This window comes from Cherax quadricarinatus, chromosome 1 (assembly GCF_038502225.1).
Source record: "Cherax quadricarinatus isolate ZL_2023a chromosome 1, ASM3850222v1, whole genome shotgun sequence".
NCBI classification, from domain to species: Eukaryota; Metazoa; Arthropoda; class Malacostraca; order Decapoda; family Parastacidae; genus Cherax; species Cherax quadricarinatus.
In genome coordinates, this window is record NC_091292.1 from 75,974,952 (window position 1) to 75,990,008 (window position 15,057).

General features: G+C 39.3%; 1 protein-coding gene across 7 annotated transcripts in view; it reads left to right on the forward strand.

The window, feature by feature from the left end:
- Positions 1-15,057, forward strand: part of nuf (rab11 family-interacting protein nuf) — an 820,792-nt gene that overhangs the window by 518,128 nt on the left and 287,607 nt on the right. For 6 of the 7 annotated variants that reach the window (XM_070082903.1, XM_070082913.1, XM_070082918.1 and 3 more), the window contains exon 4: positions 2,474-2,670. In XM_070082903.1, the coding sequence (XP_069939004.1) occupies positions 2,474-2,670 (197 nt within the window). The remainder of the gene's footprint in view (positions 1-2,473; positions 2,671-15,057) is intronic. The other variant, XM_070082907.1, reaches the window with a different exon arrangement.

Consider the following 15,057-nt stretch of genomic DNA (forward strand, 5'->3'; position numbering starts at 1 on the left):
TCATCCTCCACCTAATACTTTTTTCAACACAACTACGCTATGCACCTACTTGGAACAAAGACTTTTAAAGGTTTGGGGTATAAGCTATATTTACCCCCTCTTTCCTTCACAAGCAACACTTAAGTTAAAAATTTTTTTAGTTACACACACACACACGCACACACACACACACACACACACACACACACACACACACACACACACACACACACACACACATATACATACATGCATACATACATTATATATATATATATATATATATATATATATATATATATATATATATATATATATATATATATATATATATTATAATTTTTTTTTTATTTTCACACTGGCCGATTCCCACCAAGGCAGGGTGGCCCGAAAAAGAAAAACTTTCACCATCATTCACTCCATCACTGTCTTGCCAGAAGGGTGCTTTACACTACAGTTTTTAAACTGCAACATTAACACCCCTCCTTCAGAGTGCAGGCACTGTACTTCCCATCTCCAGGACTCAAGTCCGGCCTGCCGGTTTCCCTGAACCCCTTCATAAATGTTACTTTGCTCACACTCCAACAGTACGTCAAGTATTAAAAACCATTTGTCTCCATTCACTCCTATCAAACACGCTCATGCATGCCTGCTGGAAGTCCAAGCCCCTCGCACACAAAACCTCGTTTAAAATTAAGTCCTTTCAAAAAAAAAATTTCTCTTACACGTTTAAAGATGTATATATTTTTTTTTCATTTGTAATGTAAAAATTAATACTTTTTTTTACCAAAAGAACCTTAGAAAACTTACCTAACCTTATTATAACAAACTCAATTTAATTTATCCTAATCCAGCTAAATATATTTTAGATAAGTTTACAGTAATTTAGTGATAAACACAAAAATATTTTTTTTCGTTAGGTTCAGAATGATTTATGCTAAATTATTGCATACACAAATTTTCGCTTGCCTTTTCGGCAAGAGCGTTGATATTTAAGCCAAAATAGCAAGTTTTACGTATTCGGCACGATATTATATACACTGGACGACCTCTTCTTCACTAACAATGATGATCTGACACGAAATATTGCTACATCAAAAACAATATGCTCATATCACAACATAAGAGGTTCAGACATGTATGCGCGGAGCCCAAAACCAACAAATTGTGATCATTCACGAGGAAGTCTTCACCAAATTCACTTCAGTAGCAAAAACATAAGGTGGGACCAGGTCCTAAATGATATAAACTGTGAAGATATCCTAAGCAACACGGATCCAAACATGTCTAGAACAAATTAACGCTATGGCACTCGAGGTATGCTCAAGGCATATTTCTTTAAGGAAAAGGGAGAGAAGATGCAAATTAGAAAGAGATGCGCTCCTTATACAGTCGAAGGTGAAGAATAACAGAGCGACTAAAAGAGGCCAATATATCTGTAATACGAAAGGAGTCACTGGTCAGAGAAATAGCAAACATCGAACTTAAGCTAAAGGGATTTTAGAGGAGTCAAGAAACCCAAGAACTGAAAGCTATAAACGAAATTGAAAAAAAAAAACAATAAAAATATTTATTTTCTTATGCCAAATCTAAGTGGAGAACAACATTCAGTATTGGGCCCCTATTTAGACGAGATGGGTCCTACACAGATGACACACTCTTCAGCTTTTCTATCCCCCCCCCCCCATTCGAAATTTCTCAAAAGGGTCAAATCAGCATCATATTACACAATTATTATATATTCATTTATATGTTCTACATTTAGGAAATTATGTAAAAAATTTCCACACACACGTGTGTGTGTGTGTGTGTGTGTGTGTTATATACACATTATTTATTTATATATTTATTAGTGTGTGCAATACAGTCGCAAACAGGTGATCTTAATAATGCAAAACGAACCACGGGGGGACAAATCTTTACCTCAGGATCTTTCACACGTTTCGTCAGGAGCTGTGCAGTATTGCGAGACTTTCAACTGATAAGTTGAGGGCAGAGTTCTTCTTGAGGTAAAGTAGTGCGTGTTGATACTGGCAGAATAAGCCACCTCAGCACATGCTACCTTACCTCTGAGAGAACTTTGCCCGCAACTTATTGGTTACTGGTCTAGCAACATTTGTGCTTAGTCATGAGCAGTGCAGTATGTGAAAGATCTTGAGGTTAAGATTTCCATTCCCGTGGTTTGTTTTGCATAATATATATATATATATATATATATATATATATATATATATATATATATATATATATATATATATATATATATATATATATATATATATATGCATGCATGCAAAACAACCACTGTGAAAGAGGAGTGAAATTCCAAGCGCTTTCGTGACTACTCACATTGTCAAGGAACTATAGTTCCTTGACAATGTGAGAAGTCACGAAAGCGCTTGGAATTTCACTATTTCACAGCTGTTGTTTTGCATATTTTAAAATCACCTGTTTACTGTGATCTTATTGAGGTATCACAACATTGGTTAACTAGGTGTTGGTTCATCAGGAGCGTGGTGTGGGTCGTCGAAGAAAGTACGGCTACGTGATAGCCTCGTGTGCTAGTCCAATAACCTTGGGTGTGGAAAGAATGCCAGGTGACGAGCGCGGGTCCCCTTCATCCCTTACTGACTTCGACTCCGCACTAGGAGGTAGTACTGCCTCCCCTGACTCCACCAGGAAGACTCACAGGTAAGCACGGCCATTACTCCATTTTCATATCGTAGTTCACAGTGCACAGCACCGATGTACTGTGTGTGTATATGTGTGTGTACTCACCTATTTGTGGTTGCAGGGGTCGAGACTCGGCTCCTGGCCCCGCCTCTTCACTGATCGCTATTAGGTCCTCTCTTTCCCTGCTCCATGAGCTTTATCATACCTTGTATGGTTCCTGCCTCCACTACATCGCTTGCTAGACTATGTCACTTCTTGACAACTCTGAAGAAATACTTCCTAACATCCCTTTGACTCGTCTGAGTCTTCAACTTCCAATTGTGACCCCTTGTTTCTGTGCCCCATCTCAGGAACATCCTGTCTCTACCCATCTTATCTATTCCTCCAAGTATTTTGTATGTCGTTATCATGTCTCCCCTAACCCTCCTGTCCTCCAGTGTCGTCAGACCGATTTCCCTTAACCTTTCTTCGTAGGACATTCCCCTTAGCTTTGGACCTAGCCTTGTTGCAAACCTTTATTTTCTCTAATTTTTTGACGTGCTTGACCAGGTGTGGGTTCCAAACTGGTGCTACATACTCCAGTATGGGCCTGACGTACACGGTGTACAGTGTCTTGAACGATTCCTTACTGAGGTATCTTGTTGATGTGCACTTCAGGAGATGTGCTCGGTTTTATACTCGTCCCAAGATCTTTTTTCCTTGAGTGAGGTTTGCAATCTTTGGCCGCCTAGCCTATACTCTGTCTGCGGTCTTCTTTGCCCTTCCCCGATCTTCATGACTTTGCATTTGGCGGGGTTAAATTCGAGGAGCCAATTGTTGGGCTACGCATCCAGCCTGCCCAGGTCTTTGTAGTCCTGCCTGGTCCTCATCTAATTTAATTCTCCTCATTAACTTCACATCATCTGTTCCAGTTTTAAATTAATTTTTTTCATAGAGCAACTGAAATTTGCCCTTGAACATCGCATTGTTTTCTATGTCCCATGTAAAACTCTGGTTTATACCCGTTTTTAGAGTTACTGCTCAAAAATATGCAGGAAGATGTAGCATCTTTAAGAGTACTGAGTTCTTCCTGCAGCTTCCAGCATCATTACTGGTCCCTACCTTCACAAATGCTGCCGTACTATCATTTATGTGGCTCCATTTCCACAGAACTGACTGCCTAATTAGTTCTACTGTAATGTGCTATATTTTGCTGCAAGTTTTGTCTTTGTAATTGGTCTCGGGTTGACCAGGTTTACCTCCTGCACAGAATTTTTCCCTGCTTGCCGATTCTAATTTCCACTGTCAAATGTTCACGTCTATCATTGCATTTCACTGTTAGGTGGAATTACTTCCAAGGGCCACTGACAACAATATGCTCAACGAGGACAAGTTTTAGCTGCTTCGTCATGGAAAGAGTGAGGAAATAGACTGGAATCAAACTAGAATCAATCAGTAGAGCATACAATTTATGTAAGAGACTTCGGAGTGACCATGTCAGAAAATCTTACTTTCAAGGATCACGACAGTGTCACTATCACAACTGCAAGGAAAATGATAGGCTGGGTAACTAGAACCTTCAAATCAATTAACTTGTTCTCTAGGCTGGAGTACTGCTGTACTCTAACAGCTTTGTTCAAGGCAGGCAAAATTGTAGATGTGGAGAATGTGCAGAGAACCTTCACTGCTTGTATAGGCAAGAGTGATGTAATATAATCTACACACCTTGAAAATTCTAGAAAGACTAATCCCAAATCTGCACATGCAAATCTTTCGCAATGAAAGTAAGAGGCTTGGTAGACGGTGGAAAATGTTCTCACTGCCCCTCCCCCCCCAATGAAAATCAGGGGTGCAGCGAGTACAGTACACTAAAGGAAAACTCAGTATGAAGGGACCAAGACTTTTCAGCATCCTTCCATCATATATAAGGGAGATTCTGAACAGACCCCTGACTGTCTTCAAGAAATAATTGGAAAAGTTCAAGTCAGCGCCTAATCAGCCAGGCTGTGATGTTTGTTGGATTTGGTGTGAATTGCACCAACAACCTGGTTGATCAGTCCATCCACCAGGAGGCCTAGTCTGGGACTGGCCTGCGAGGCCATTGACTTGTGGAACACACTCCAGGTAGACTCTAGGAGTCTAGGTAGGAGAGTACAAACACTTGCTGATCACAGGGTGCTTGCCGAATGTCAGGGTATCACATTGTCATTTGCCTCATCCTTGGTCTTGCCTTCGTCTGTTAATTTCCTCTTTTTTTTTTAATTAATAACTAAATAACACTCCGACTATTATTATTATTATTATTATTTATGTCCTATATTTTTTTTTTATTTTTTGTTAAGCAGCAACTTATTACTAGCACTGCTGATGAAAATACTGTATCACCTGTGTAACAACAGGTGATAGAGTAAAACAAGTGCTGAATAGCTCGCTTACAGTATATTCACATTAAAGTATATTATCTGGCATGTTGAGTGAAAATGAAAATATGACATTATTATATTTTTTTGTGAGTCACATTCGATACAGATTTGGACTACAGTGCAATATAGACAGTAAGTATTAAACTAAAAATGTAACTCTGTATTACATTATATCCATTGTATGAATCTTGTGATTTGAAATTTTTTGGGGTTTTTGTTTCATCAATTGACAACTACAGACTGAAAGATTCGAGAAGAGCTCAGGCAACTTTTACAGGGAAGACGGTGCCTCTTTCCATACTGGTAAAGGCATTAATAATTAGTTTATTGTAATTTTTTCGTATTCGTAACGACTGACCTAGAAACTCAGTGAACTAAAGCTCAATAAAGAACATTTCAAAGTTTATCAAGTGAATTCTTTGTGGCAGTGACATGTCTTCTAGCCCCGGAATATCTAGTGCTTTTGAGGAGGTGTGAGAAGGTATTATCTTTACTGTTCTCCATAAGTTAGCCTTATCAGTATCTAGGAGTCAGAGTGCATCAAGAGGGAGGGTAAACCTGTGAAATACTAATTTAGGTGAGGGACGACATACAGTAAACCCTCAAATTGTTGGCAAAATTCAAATTGTATTTTTAACTATTTTCAAAGTTTATTGCAATATATCTGTAAATTGTTTATAGCACTTTAGTAAGTATGCACTACAGTACTTTATTGTACTTTTTATAATTTTGTGACATTCTGATTTAACAGACCCTGATATAATGGACTTGTAAAATTATGGGCACAATCCACTAGCTATATTGTGCTTTTAAGTTCTTTATTTTCAATGTTTTTTTTGCATTATAACTGTAAATTGTGTGTACAGTAATATATTTAGAATGTAAAGTAGAGTACTGTAGTGCACTTCATTGCTACTTTAACATTCTGATTTAACGGACACTTCAACACTGCCCCTATTAGTCCATTATATCAAGGGTTTACCGTATCAAGCATTTAAAAGAATAGGTTATGATAAGCAGTCTTGTTTTCTGTATACAATGGCGCCTTGACTTTAGAGTTTAATTTGTTCCTTGACGCAGCTCCTAACTCATTTTGCTTGTATATCAAATCAATTTTCCTCATTGAAGTTAATTGAAATGCCATTAATCCATTCCATCCCCCAAAAAACCACCCCATTTTTTTTGCTACAGGTTTTTAAACAAGGAAAATGTATTTATAAATAAATGATTTTTGCCCTTTTCGTCAAATCCCAGGAATGTTTTAGAAATGCTGGAGTATATATGACACTCCTTGAAGCACGGTGTAAGACGAGTGTCACTCCAGTGCTGACAGTGCAGCAGTGGAGTGACAGTTTATGACCGTGCACTGCCTTGGCTTTATTTTTCACTGTTACACATAAATATGTCTATCTGTCTGTTTCTGTTTCTGTTTGTCTAGCTCTGTTTATCTGTCTCTGCTTATGTCTTTGTCTGCCTATGTTTGTCTTCCTGCCTCTCTACTTCTTGCTTATTATGCCTTATATCTACAAGCATAGTATAGCACTTTGTCTGGATATTTTTGGGTTATCCTAGGTAATTTATACTATGTGTAACTGATTTTTGTGTACCTGAGAGAGAGAAACACGGACACACAGACAGATACAGATAGAGACATATATATATATAGAGAGAGACACAGAAACAATATACAGAGACACATAGATGCATAGAGACACATAGATGCATAGACACATAGATGCATAGACACATAGATGCATAGACACATAGATGCATAGACACACATAGATGCATACACACATAGATGCATAGAGACACATAGATGCATAGAGACACACAGATGCATAGAGACACACAGATGCATAGAGACACATAGATACATAGGGAGATACAGAGATAGGGAGATACAGAGATAGGGAGATACAGAGATAGGGAGATACGGAGATAGGGAGATACGGAGATAGGGAGATACGGAGATAGGGAGATACGGAGATAGGGAGATACGGAGATAGGGAGATACAGAGATAGGGAGATACAGAGATAGGGAGATACAGAGATAGGGAGATGCAGAGATAGGGAGATGCAGAGATAGGGAGATACAGAGATAGGGAGATACAGAGATAGGGAGATACAGAGATAGGGAGATACAGAGATAGGGAGATACAGAGATAGGGAGATACACAGAGAGAGAGATACACAGAGAGAGAGAGAGAGAGAGATACACAGAGAGAGAGAGAGAGAGATATACACAGAGAGAGAGATATACAGAGAGAGAGATACAGAGAGAGAGAGATACAGATACAGGGATGTGTAGAGATATGTAGAGAGATAGTTTGTTGGTAATTTCTCTTGCACAAAGGGGGAGGGCATTGAAAAGTCAGGGATCTCCAACATTTATCAAGCTCTTATGCCCCTGCACCATCTGCCAAATCTCTTGCTTTTATATAGAGATATATAGACAGAGGTAGATATAGATAGATACAGAGAGATGGGCACAGATACAGAGAGACAGGCACAGATACAGAGAGGCACAGATACAGAGATAGGCACAAATCAAATCAAATCAAATCAAAGTTCCTTCTCTATAAGGATTACAATGCGGGGTTTACAGATTTTGGTTATTGTGTGGTTTACATGTAGTAAAATACTAATTACAGAGGGGGCCACTAGAACACCTAGCATGGCTAGGCATTTCGGGCAAACTTAGATTAATTCTTAACCCTAAATTATAACAAATTGTGGAGTAAGTTAACTAAATACTAAGTGACAAATACTAGTTTGTGAGTTTAGCAATGTGAATGCTTTTGTTTTGGCACAATACATAGTTTCTATATTGGAGTATCACAGGCAAACTTATGACTAGTTAGGAATCATTATTTTAAGATTATGACACGTATTTCTGTGCTTATAGTCAAATGGGTGAGTTAGTGTAAGTGTGGACCACCAGGTGGTTTTTATGTAGTTAGTTGATGGGGTGTATCAGGGAGATAAGATGTTTTCTAACAGTAGTTTTAAAGGTGATGAATGTGTCTGCACAGAGTTCATTACCTTTGTACCTAGTTCAGCTATCAAAACTTTGGGGGCCCAGTCCCTGGACCTATTACGTACTTCTGTAATCTGTAAATACATTTGTAACTTGTCATGATTGTGACCAGACCTACCTGGAGTTCATTACCTTTGTAAATTGTGACTTCATTACCTTTGTAACTTGCTCAGCTGGGGAATTTATAGGCGCATCAGAAGAGGAGAGGTTAACCTTACTGACCAATATGTTCAGCTTAGAAGTAAAAAAGGCGATTAGAAAGGCTAAACGTGACTATGAAATTAGAGTTGCTAATGAATCAAAGACTAATCCAAAGGGATTCTTTCAAGTGTATAGGACGAAGGTGAAGGAAAAAGTAGGACCTCTGAAAATTGGGAATGGACAGCTGACTGATAACGAACTGGAAATGTGCTCCTTATTTAATGACTATTTTTTGTCAGTTTTTACACAGGAAGATGTAAATGAGATTCCAGTAATCAACGATTACTTAGTTCCTGATGAATTTAAGTTAACTAATATTACTGTCACGAGGGACATGGTTATTAAACAGATAGACAAACTGAAGCAAAATAAGTCCCCGGGACCCGATGAGCTGTTTTCCAGGGTACTTAAGGAATGCAAGATGGAGCTTAGTCAGCCATTAACGAGTGTATTCAATGCATCCATCCTTACCAGTGTTGTGCCAGAGTTGTGGAAGATGGCTAATGTGGTTCCTATATTCAAATCAGGGGATAAGTCCACTCCTTCAAATTACCGTCCAATAAGCCTGACATCTATAGTGGGCAAGTTATTAGAATCAATTATAGCTGACATTATCAGAAGTCACCTTGAAGAACATAACTTGATAAATGAATCTCAGCATGGATTCACGAGAGGTCGTTCCTGCCTGACAAACTTACTGACGTTCTTCAATAGAACATTTGAGGCAGTTGACAGTGATAAGGAATATGATATTGTTTATTTGGATTTTAGTAAAGCTTTCGATAGAGTACCTCACAAGAGACTCTTTAAGAAAAGTGGCAGCTCATGGTATAGGAGGTAAAGTTCTAGCATGGATTGAGGCATGGCTAACCAATAGAAAGCAGAGAGTTACCATTAATGGAGTGAAATCTGAATGGGGATTAGTCACTAGTGGCGTTCCACAAGGATCAGTTTTAGGCCCTCTCTTGTTCATAATTTACATTAATGACCTTGATGAAGGGATTACGAGTGACATGAGTAAATTTGCTGATGATACAAAGATAGGCCGTATAATTCACTCTGAGGAGGATATCAATGAACTCCAGGACGATTTGGACAAATTAATGTCTTGGTCTGAAAAATGGCAGATGAAGTTCAATGTGGATAAGTGTAAGGTACTTGCCCTTGGTAATGAAAATAACCCTCAAAGCTATAATCTAGGTGAAGTAGAGCTTGATCATACAGAATGTGAAAAAGACTTGGGAGTTGTGAAGGCTTACTCAGCCCTGTAACAACTTCAGTCAGTATTACTCAGGCTGGCTGGCTCCTCAGGAAAATTAATGAATAGAAAAAGAAATAATATTTCACAAAGATAAACACTATTTATTAAATCAAACATAAAACAACAAAACATGAAAGGTATATCCTATTTGAAAGAAAAATGAAATGAATAAAATAACATTTGAACTCAACACTAATATCTACAATGGTGTCTGGTGTTGGTGACACTGTTGTTGAAACTGTAGCCGTTGCTGATGATAAGGGGGGGGGGGTGTTGCAGGTGTTGGTGACCATCCACTGACTAGTTCTTCACAGTATACCAGTGAGTATTCTATCCTGAAGACAGGAAAGCAGGTTCTTTACCGCTGCAATGCTGTGGAGTTACGTCCTGCAATTTCATACAGGTGCACAGGTAGTTCAATACAAAATGGAGAAGTCTCTGGACATTAGTCCTTCTCCTGTTCTACTCGATTGCCAGGTGACCCTCTCTGACATCCAAGCTGGAAAGATAGACAGGTTACCCACTGCTTAAATAATCACTCTTCATGGTAGTGTACAATATTCAAAAGACGTGGTGACTATTGCAACAGTCAACCTAGAGCAAGACTGAAAGGACTAAGTTTATTATTGGTCAAAAGTGAAGCTTTCAACCAATAAATCCACTAGAATACAAGGCAGGCATGTACTTATAGTAGAGTTGGGAGCTGTGAGTCTAGTGATTTACTGTTTAACCAGAGCCCCACACGTCACCTTTCGGGGGGGGGGGGGGGCGAAGAGGGCGGGGAAGGGATAGCGGGAGCTAGACTGACCCTACCTTAACAAGCAGCCGGCAGTAAAACTATCAATTTCAGGGAGGGGGAGAAAAGGCGGGAAAAAACGGGAGATTGACTTACCCTACCTTAACTAGTAGCCGGCAGTGAAACTACTGTTACTATATATATTCCCTCTACACCTATCTATTGAACTTTTCCCTCACACTCCCTCATACCAAGACTTATAGTCAAGGAGTATAAGAAGAATAGGCGAGGAAAAAGTTCTAACATGTGGAAGTCGTGTAAGGCAGCAAATCTTCTACTGACTGTCACGACTTAACCAGTCAGAGAAATAATTGGATGAACCATTGATATACACAATATGGAACTTAAAAGCCTGGAGTGCCAATGTCCACCTCAAGAGGCAACTGTTGGTTCCCTTAAAAGTTTCTAGGTATATCAAAGGTTTGTGGTCCGTTTCTAAAATGAATTCTTTTCCCAACAAATAAAATTTAAGTTTGGAGATACCCCACACAAGGGCTAAACATTCCTTTTCTATTGTGGAGTATCTTCGTTTCTGCGGGAAGGAGTTTCCGGCTTAGGAAGCATACAGGGAAGGGAGTACCATCATGGTATTGTAGTAACACCTCACCTAAGCCAGTATTGGAGGCATCCGTTCTCAAACAAAATGTTTTATTAATATCTGGAATCTTAAGTATAGGGTCTTTCGAAAAGATACTTTTAATCTCATTAAACTTTTCCCGAGCTACGTCGGAAAGTTCAAGAGGTTCCTTCACAGACTTTTTAAGGAAGTCCGATAAGATGCCTGTAAGATCAGCAAGATTCAGGATAAACCGTGCATAAAAATTTACAGAACCAAGAAAGCTACGCATGAGTTTCTTGGTTTTGGGGAATTTAAATTCTAATAAAGCTTTGATCTTACTGGGGAGAGGCTGCAGAGAGTTATTTGAAAGTATCAGTCCAAGATATCTAATCTTGTTATACCCAAGGAAGCATTTCTTCAGCTTGGCAGTGAGGCCATGTGAGCGTAACCTACGCAAAACTGATGTTAATGTTTGGATATGTTCGCCCCACGTAGATGTCATTACGTAAATGTTATCAAAATAAACTGAAACATTTGGCATATTACCCAAGACCTTTCTCATCAGTCTCACGTAGGTAGCACAGGCAGTTACCAAACCGAAGGGCATAGTTCTATACTGCATCAGTCCTTGGTGTGTAGGAAAAGCGGTGTACTGCTTAGAAGAAGGATCTAACATTACTTGATGATATGCCTGCGCAATATCAATCCCTGAAAAGAAGGAAGCGTCATAAAATTTGTGTAGATCGCTGTCTATTAAGGGCATAGGCTCAGCATCCCACCGAGTTATAGCATTAAGGCCTCTGAAGTCAATAGCAAGTCTATATGAATTATCCTCCTTCTTAACCATGACTACTGGTGAACAATATGAAGATACTGAAGGTTCAGTGATCTTTAGTTTTAATAATTTGTCTACCTCTCGGTCAAATGCATCCCTAAGGTGAACTGGAACTGGGTATAATTTCCGTTTGATAGGATTGTCCGTCACTAATTCAATCTTATGGACTACCGTGGAGGTAACACCTGGAATATCTGTAAAGACGTCTGAAAAGTTACTCACACATTGAAGTAGTTCATGTCTCTTATGGTCATCCAAAGATTCATTAATATTAATGGTGGTTGCGTCCGAGTGGTCAAGAGTCACCAAGTCATGTAGTTCTTCATCATAGTCTAAGTTAGAGGTGTCAATTACGCACACTACATTCTTCGGTTGTCTTATCAAGTTCGTGTAGAAAAACTAAGTCAAAGTTGTTAAGGCAGTTAACTGAATTTCTTCGGTAATATTTCTTAAGGATGTTGATATGATAAAGCTTAGGTTTCCCCTTGACTTCTATGAGGTAGTCAACTTTCCCACAAATTTTTAATACTTTATATGGACCTTTACATGCTACTAATAATTTATTTGACTTGATAGGCAAAAGTACAAGAACTTCATCCCCTACGTTAAAACTTCTCCTCTGACTTTTGGAGTCAAAATAGGTTTTGTACTGGTCCATTGACAAGCTTAGGTTTTTCGAAACTGTCAGAGGTCTCCTCAAGTTTGGATCTAAGGTCAAGGAGAAACTGGTAAGAAGACTGAACCTCAGCATTTACCTCCTCATTAGTCCATAAGTCATGAAGGATGGACAGTGGACCTCTGGCCTGTCTACCATAGAGAAGTTCAAAAGGTGAAAACCCCAATGAGTCACTGGGAACTTCCCTCATGGCAAACAAAGCACAGGGTAGGTAACGATGCCACTCCTTAGGTTTAAGGGAGCAAAGTTTCCTTAAAATGGACTTGAGAATCGAATGCTGGCACTCAATCCTCCCATTACAGCTGGGATGATAGGGTGTTGTGAAGAGAGGCTTCACTCCCAGAAGTTGGTATAGATGTTGCATTAAGTCAGATGTGAATTGTGTCCCACGGTCAGACAAAATTTCTCTAGGGATGCCCACTCTGGAGAAGATGGACAAAAGGGCTTCAGCCACCTCTGTAGTAGTTATGGTCTTTAAGGGTATGGCTTCAGGGAAACTCGAAGCATAATCAACCAATGTTAATATATATCTATGTCCCCCAGATGAAAGTGGAGATAAAGGACCAACGATGTCAATAGCTACTCTTTCAAACGGTACCGTAAAGATAGGCATTTTGACCATAGGTACTCGCCTGGTACCTCGGGAGGATGACAGTTGGCAAACTTTACACGATCTACAATAAGTAGTGACATCTGAGGACATTTTAGGCCAAAAATAGGTTTCCCTAATTTTATTTAAGGTTTTACGATGCAAGAAATGTCCGGCCACTGGCAGGTCATGAGCCATTTTAAGAACAGTCTCTCTGCAATGAATTGGAACAACTAAGATGGAATAGTCTGTCTCATCTGAATTTAATTTGAATACTGACTTGTACAAGATACCTTTTATGTATTCAAATTTATATGAAAAGTTTTTCCTTTGGATAACTTGATTTTGTTTAGCGGCATTATGGCAATTCTGAAGAGAAGGGCAATTACGTTGTAACTTGACAAAGGAGTCCTTCGATATATCTAAAGGCTTAAAGTCAGGGAAAATCAAAGGATGGACAGTAGGAGAAGCCTGGGCTTTGGTCTGAGCCCTAGTCAAGACATTTATGGTATCGGAGGTGATATCTTCATTTTCATCTAACAAGGAAACTTGTGATCCTACTTCCTTGCTTTCTAGAGTAGCATCACTGGTTTTTAATCCCACATGAATCTCGCGAGACATTGTCTCATCTGAACTTTCGAGCGGCTTCTCTGACTCTACAGGAAGAGGATCTGAAACACTTATGTCCATCATTGGTGCTGACAGGTCAAGCTCAGAAGGAAGAATGGCACCTTTTACATTACCTATTAGTACGGAGCATGAAGTGATGGGAGCTAGTACGGCTTCAGACCAACCTGTGAACCATTTAGACCTAATGTAACAACGGATGGTAAGAAAAGTGTCTGTACGGCCCAAGTAGTCTGAAAGTAAAGCAGAGGAATGAGTTTCTCTAAGATTAGGAAACAGCTTATCAGAAATGACTATACATGTGCATCCAGTGTCTCGTAAAATGGTAGATACATTAAGTCCATTAACTGTTCCTGAACAGAAGGGTGCTTGGTCATTGCAGTCTTTAAAACATCTTCCAACTTTTTGGACCTTCTTAGAAGGACAATCTGGACGTTTATGTCCCTTAACACCACACAAATGACAAACAGGAATAAAAGAGGTCACTTTACTTTCCACTAGAGGCTTTGATTTCTTAAGGTCTGATGAACCCTTGCCCTTAGGGTTCGATCCCTTTAGGTCTTTATAGGAATTGTGAGCCTCAGCATACAGGTCAGCAGCCTCAGCAACTTCCTCAGCTTTAATCAGGTTACGTTCTCTAATGAATGTTCGTATCTGGTGAGGAAGAGCTGTCAGGAACTGGTCAGCAACCATGAAGTCTCGAAGAGATTCATAACTATGATCAATTCCTGAACTCTCTATCCAAAAGTCGAACAAACGAAAGAGTGTTACCTGTAACTGTTGAAAGTTCTGGCCAGCCTGTAAGGTGGTATACCTGAAATCTTTCCTGTAAGAATTAGTGGTTTTTTGATATGCTTTAAGGATTGCCTTCTTTAGTAGGTTATAATTACATATGATATCCTGTGACAAAGTTGCATAGATATTCAAGGCTGTACCAGAAAATAACATTCCTAACCTGGTAGCCCAGGTGTCAGCAGGCCATTCACAGAGGGTAGCGATATTTTCAAACCTGATAATGTATGAAGTTATGTCTTCCCCCTCTGTGAAGGGAGGTAAATTAGGTGTTGGAATAAGTGCACTGACTGCACGTTGTTCCATTACTCCTTCCTCTAATTGTTGTTGTGTAAAAGTTAACTTTTTATTCTCTAATTCAAGGCGAGATTTTTCAACTTCTCTATCCCTTGCTCTTTCCTCAAGTTCTCTTAATTTAACCTGTTCTTCACGTACTCTAGCTCTTTCCTCACGATCAAGTCTATCACGCTCTTTTTGGTCTTCTCGCTCTCTTTCTAACTGTCTTTCTCGGATTTCTCTCTTTCTCATTTTTCTCTTCTTTCGATTCTCTCTCTCTCTCTCTCTCTCTCTCTCTCTCTCTCTCTCTCTCTCTCTCTCTCTCTCTCTCTCTCTCTCTCTCTCTCTCTC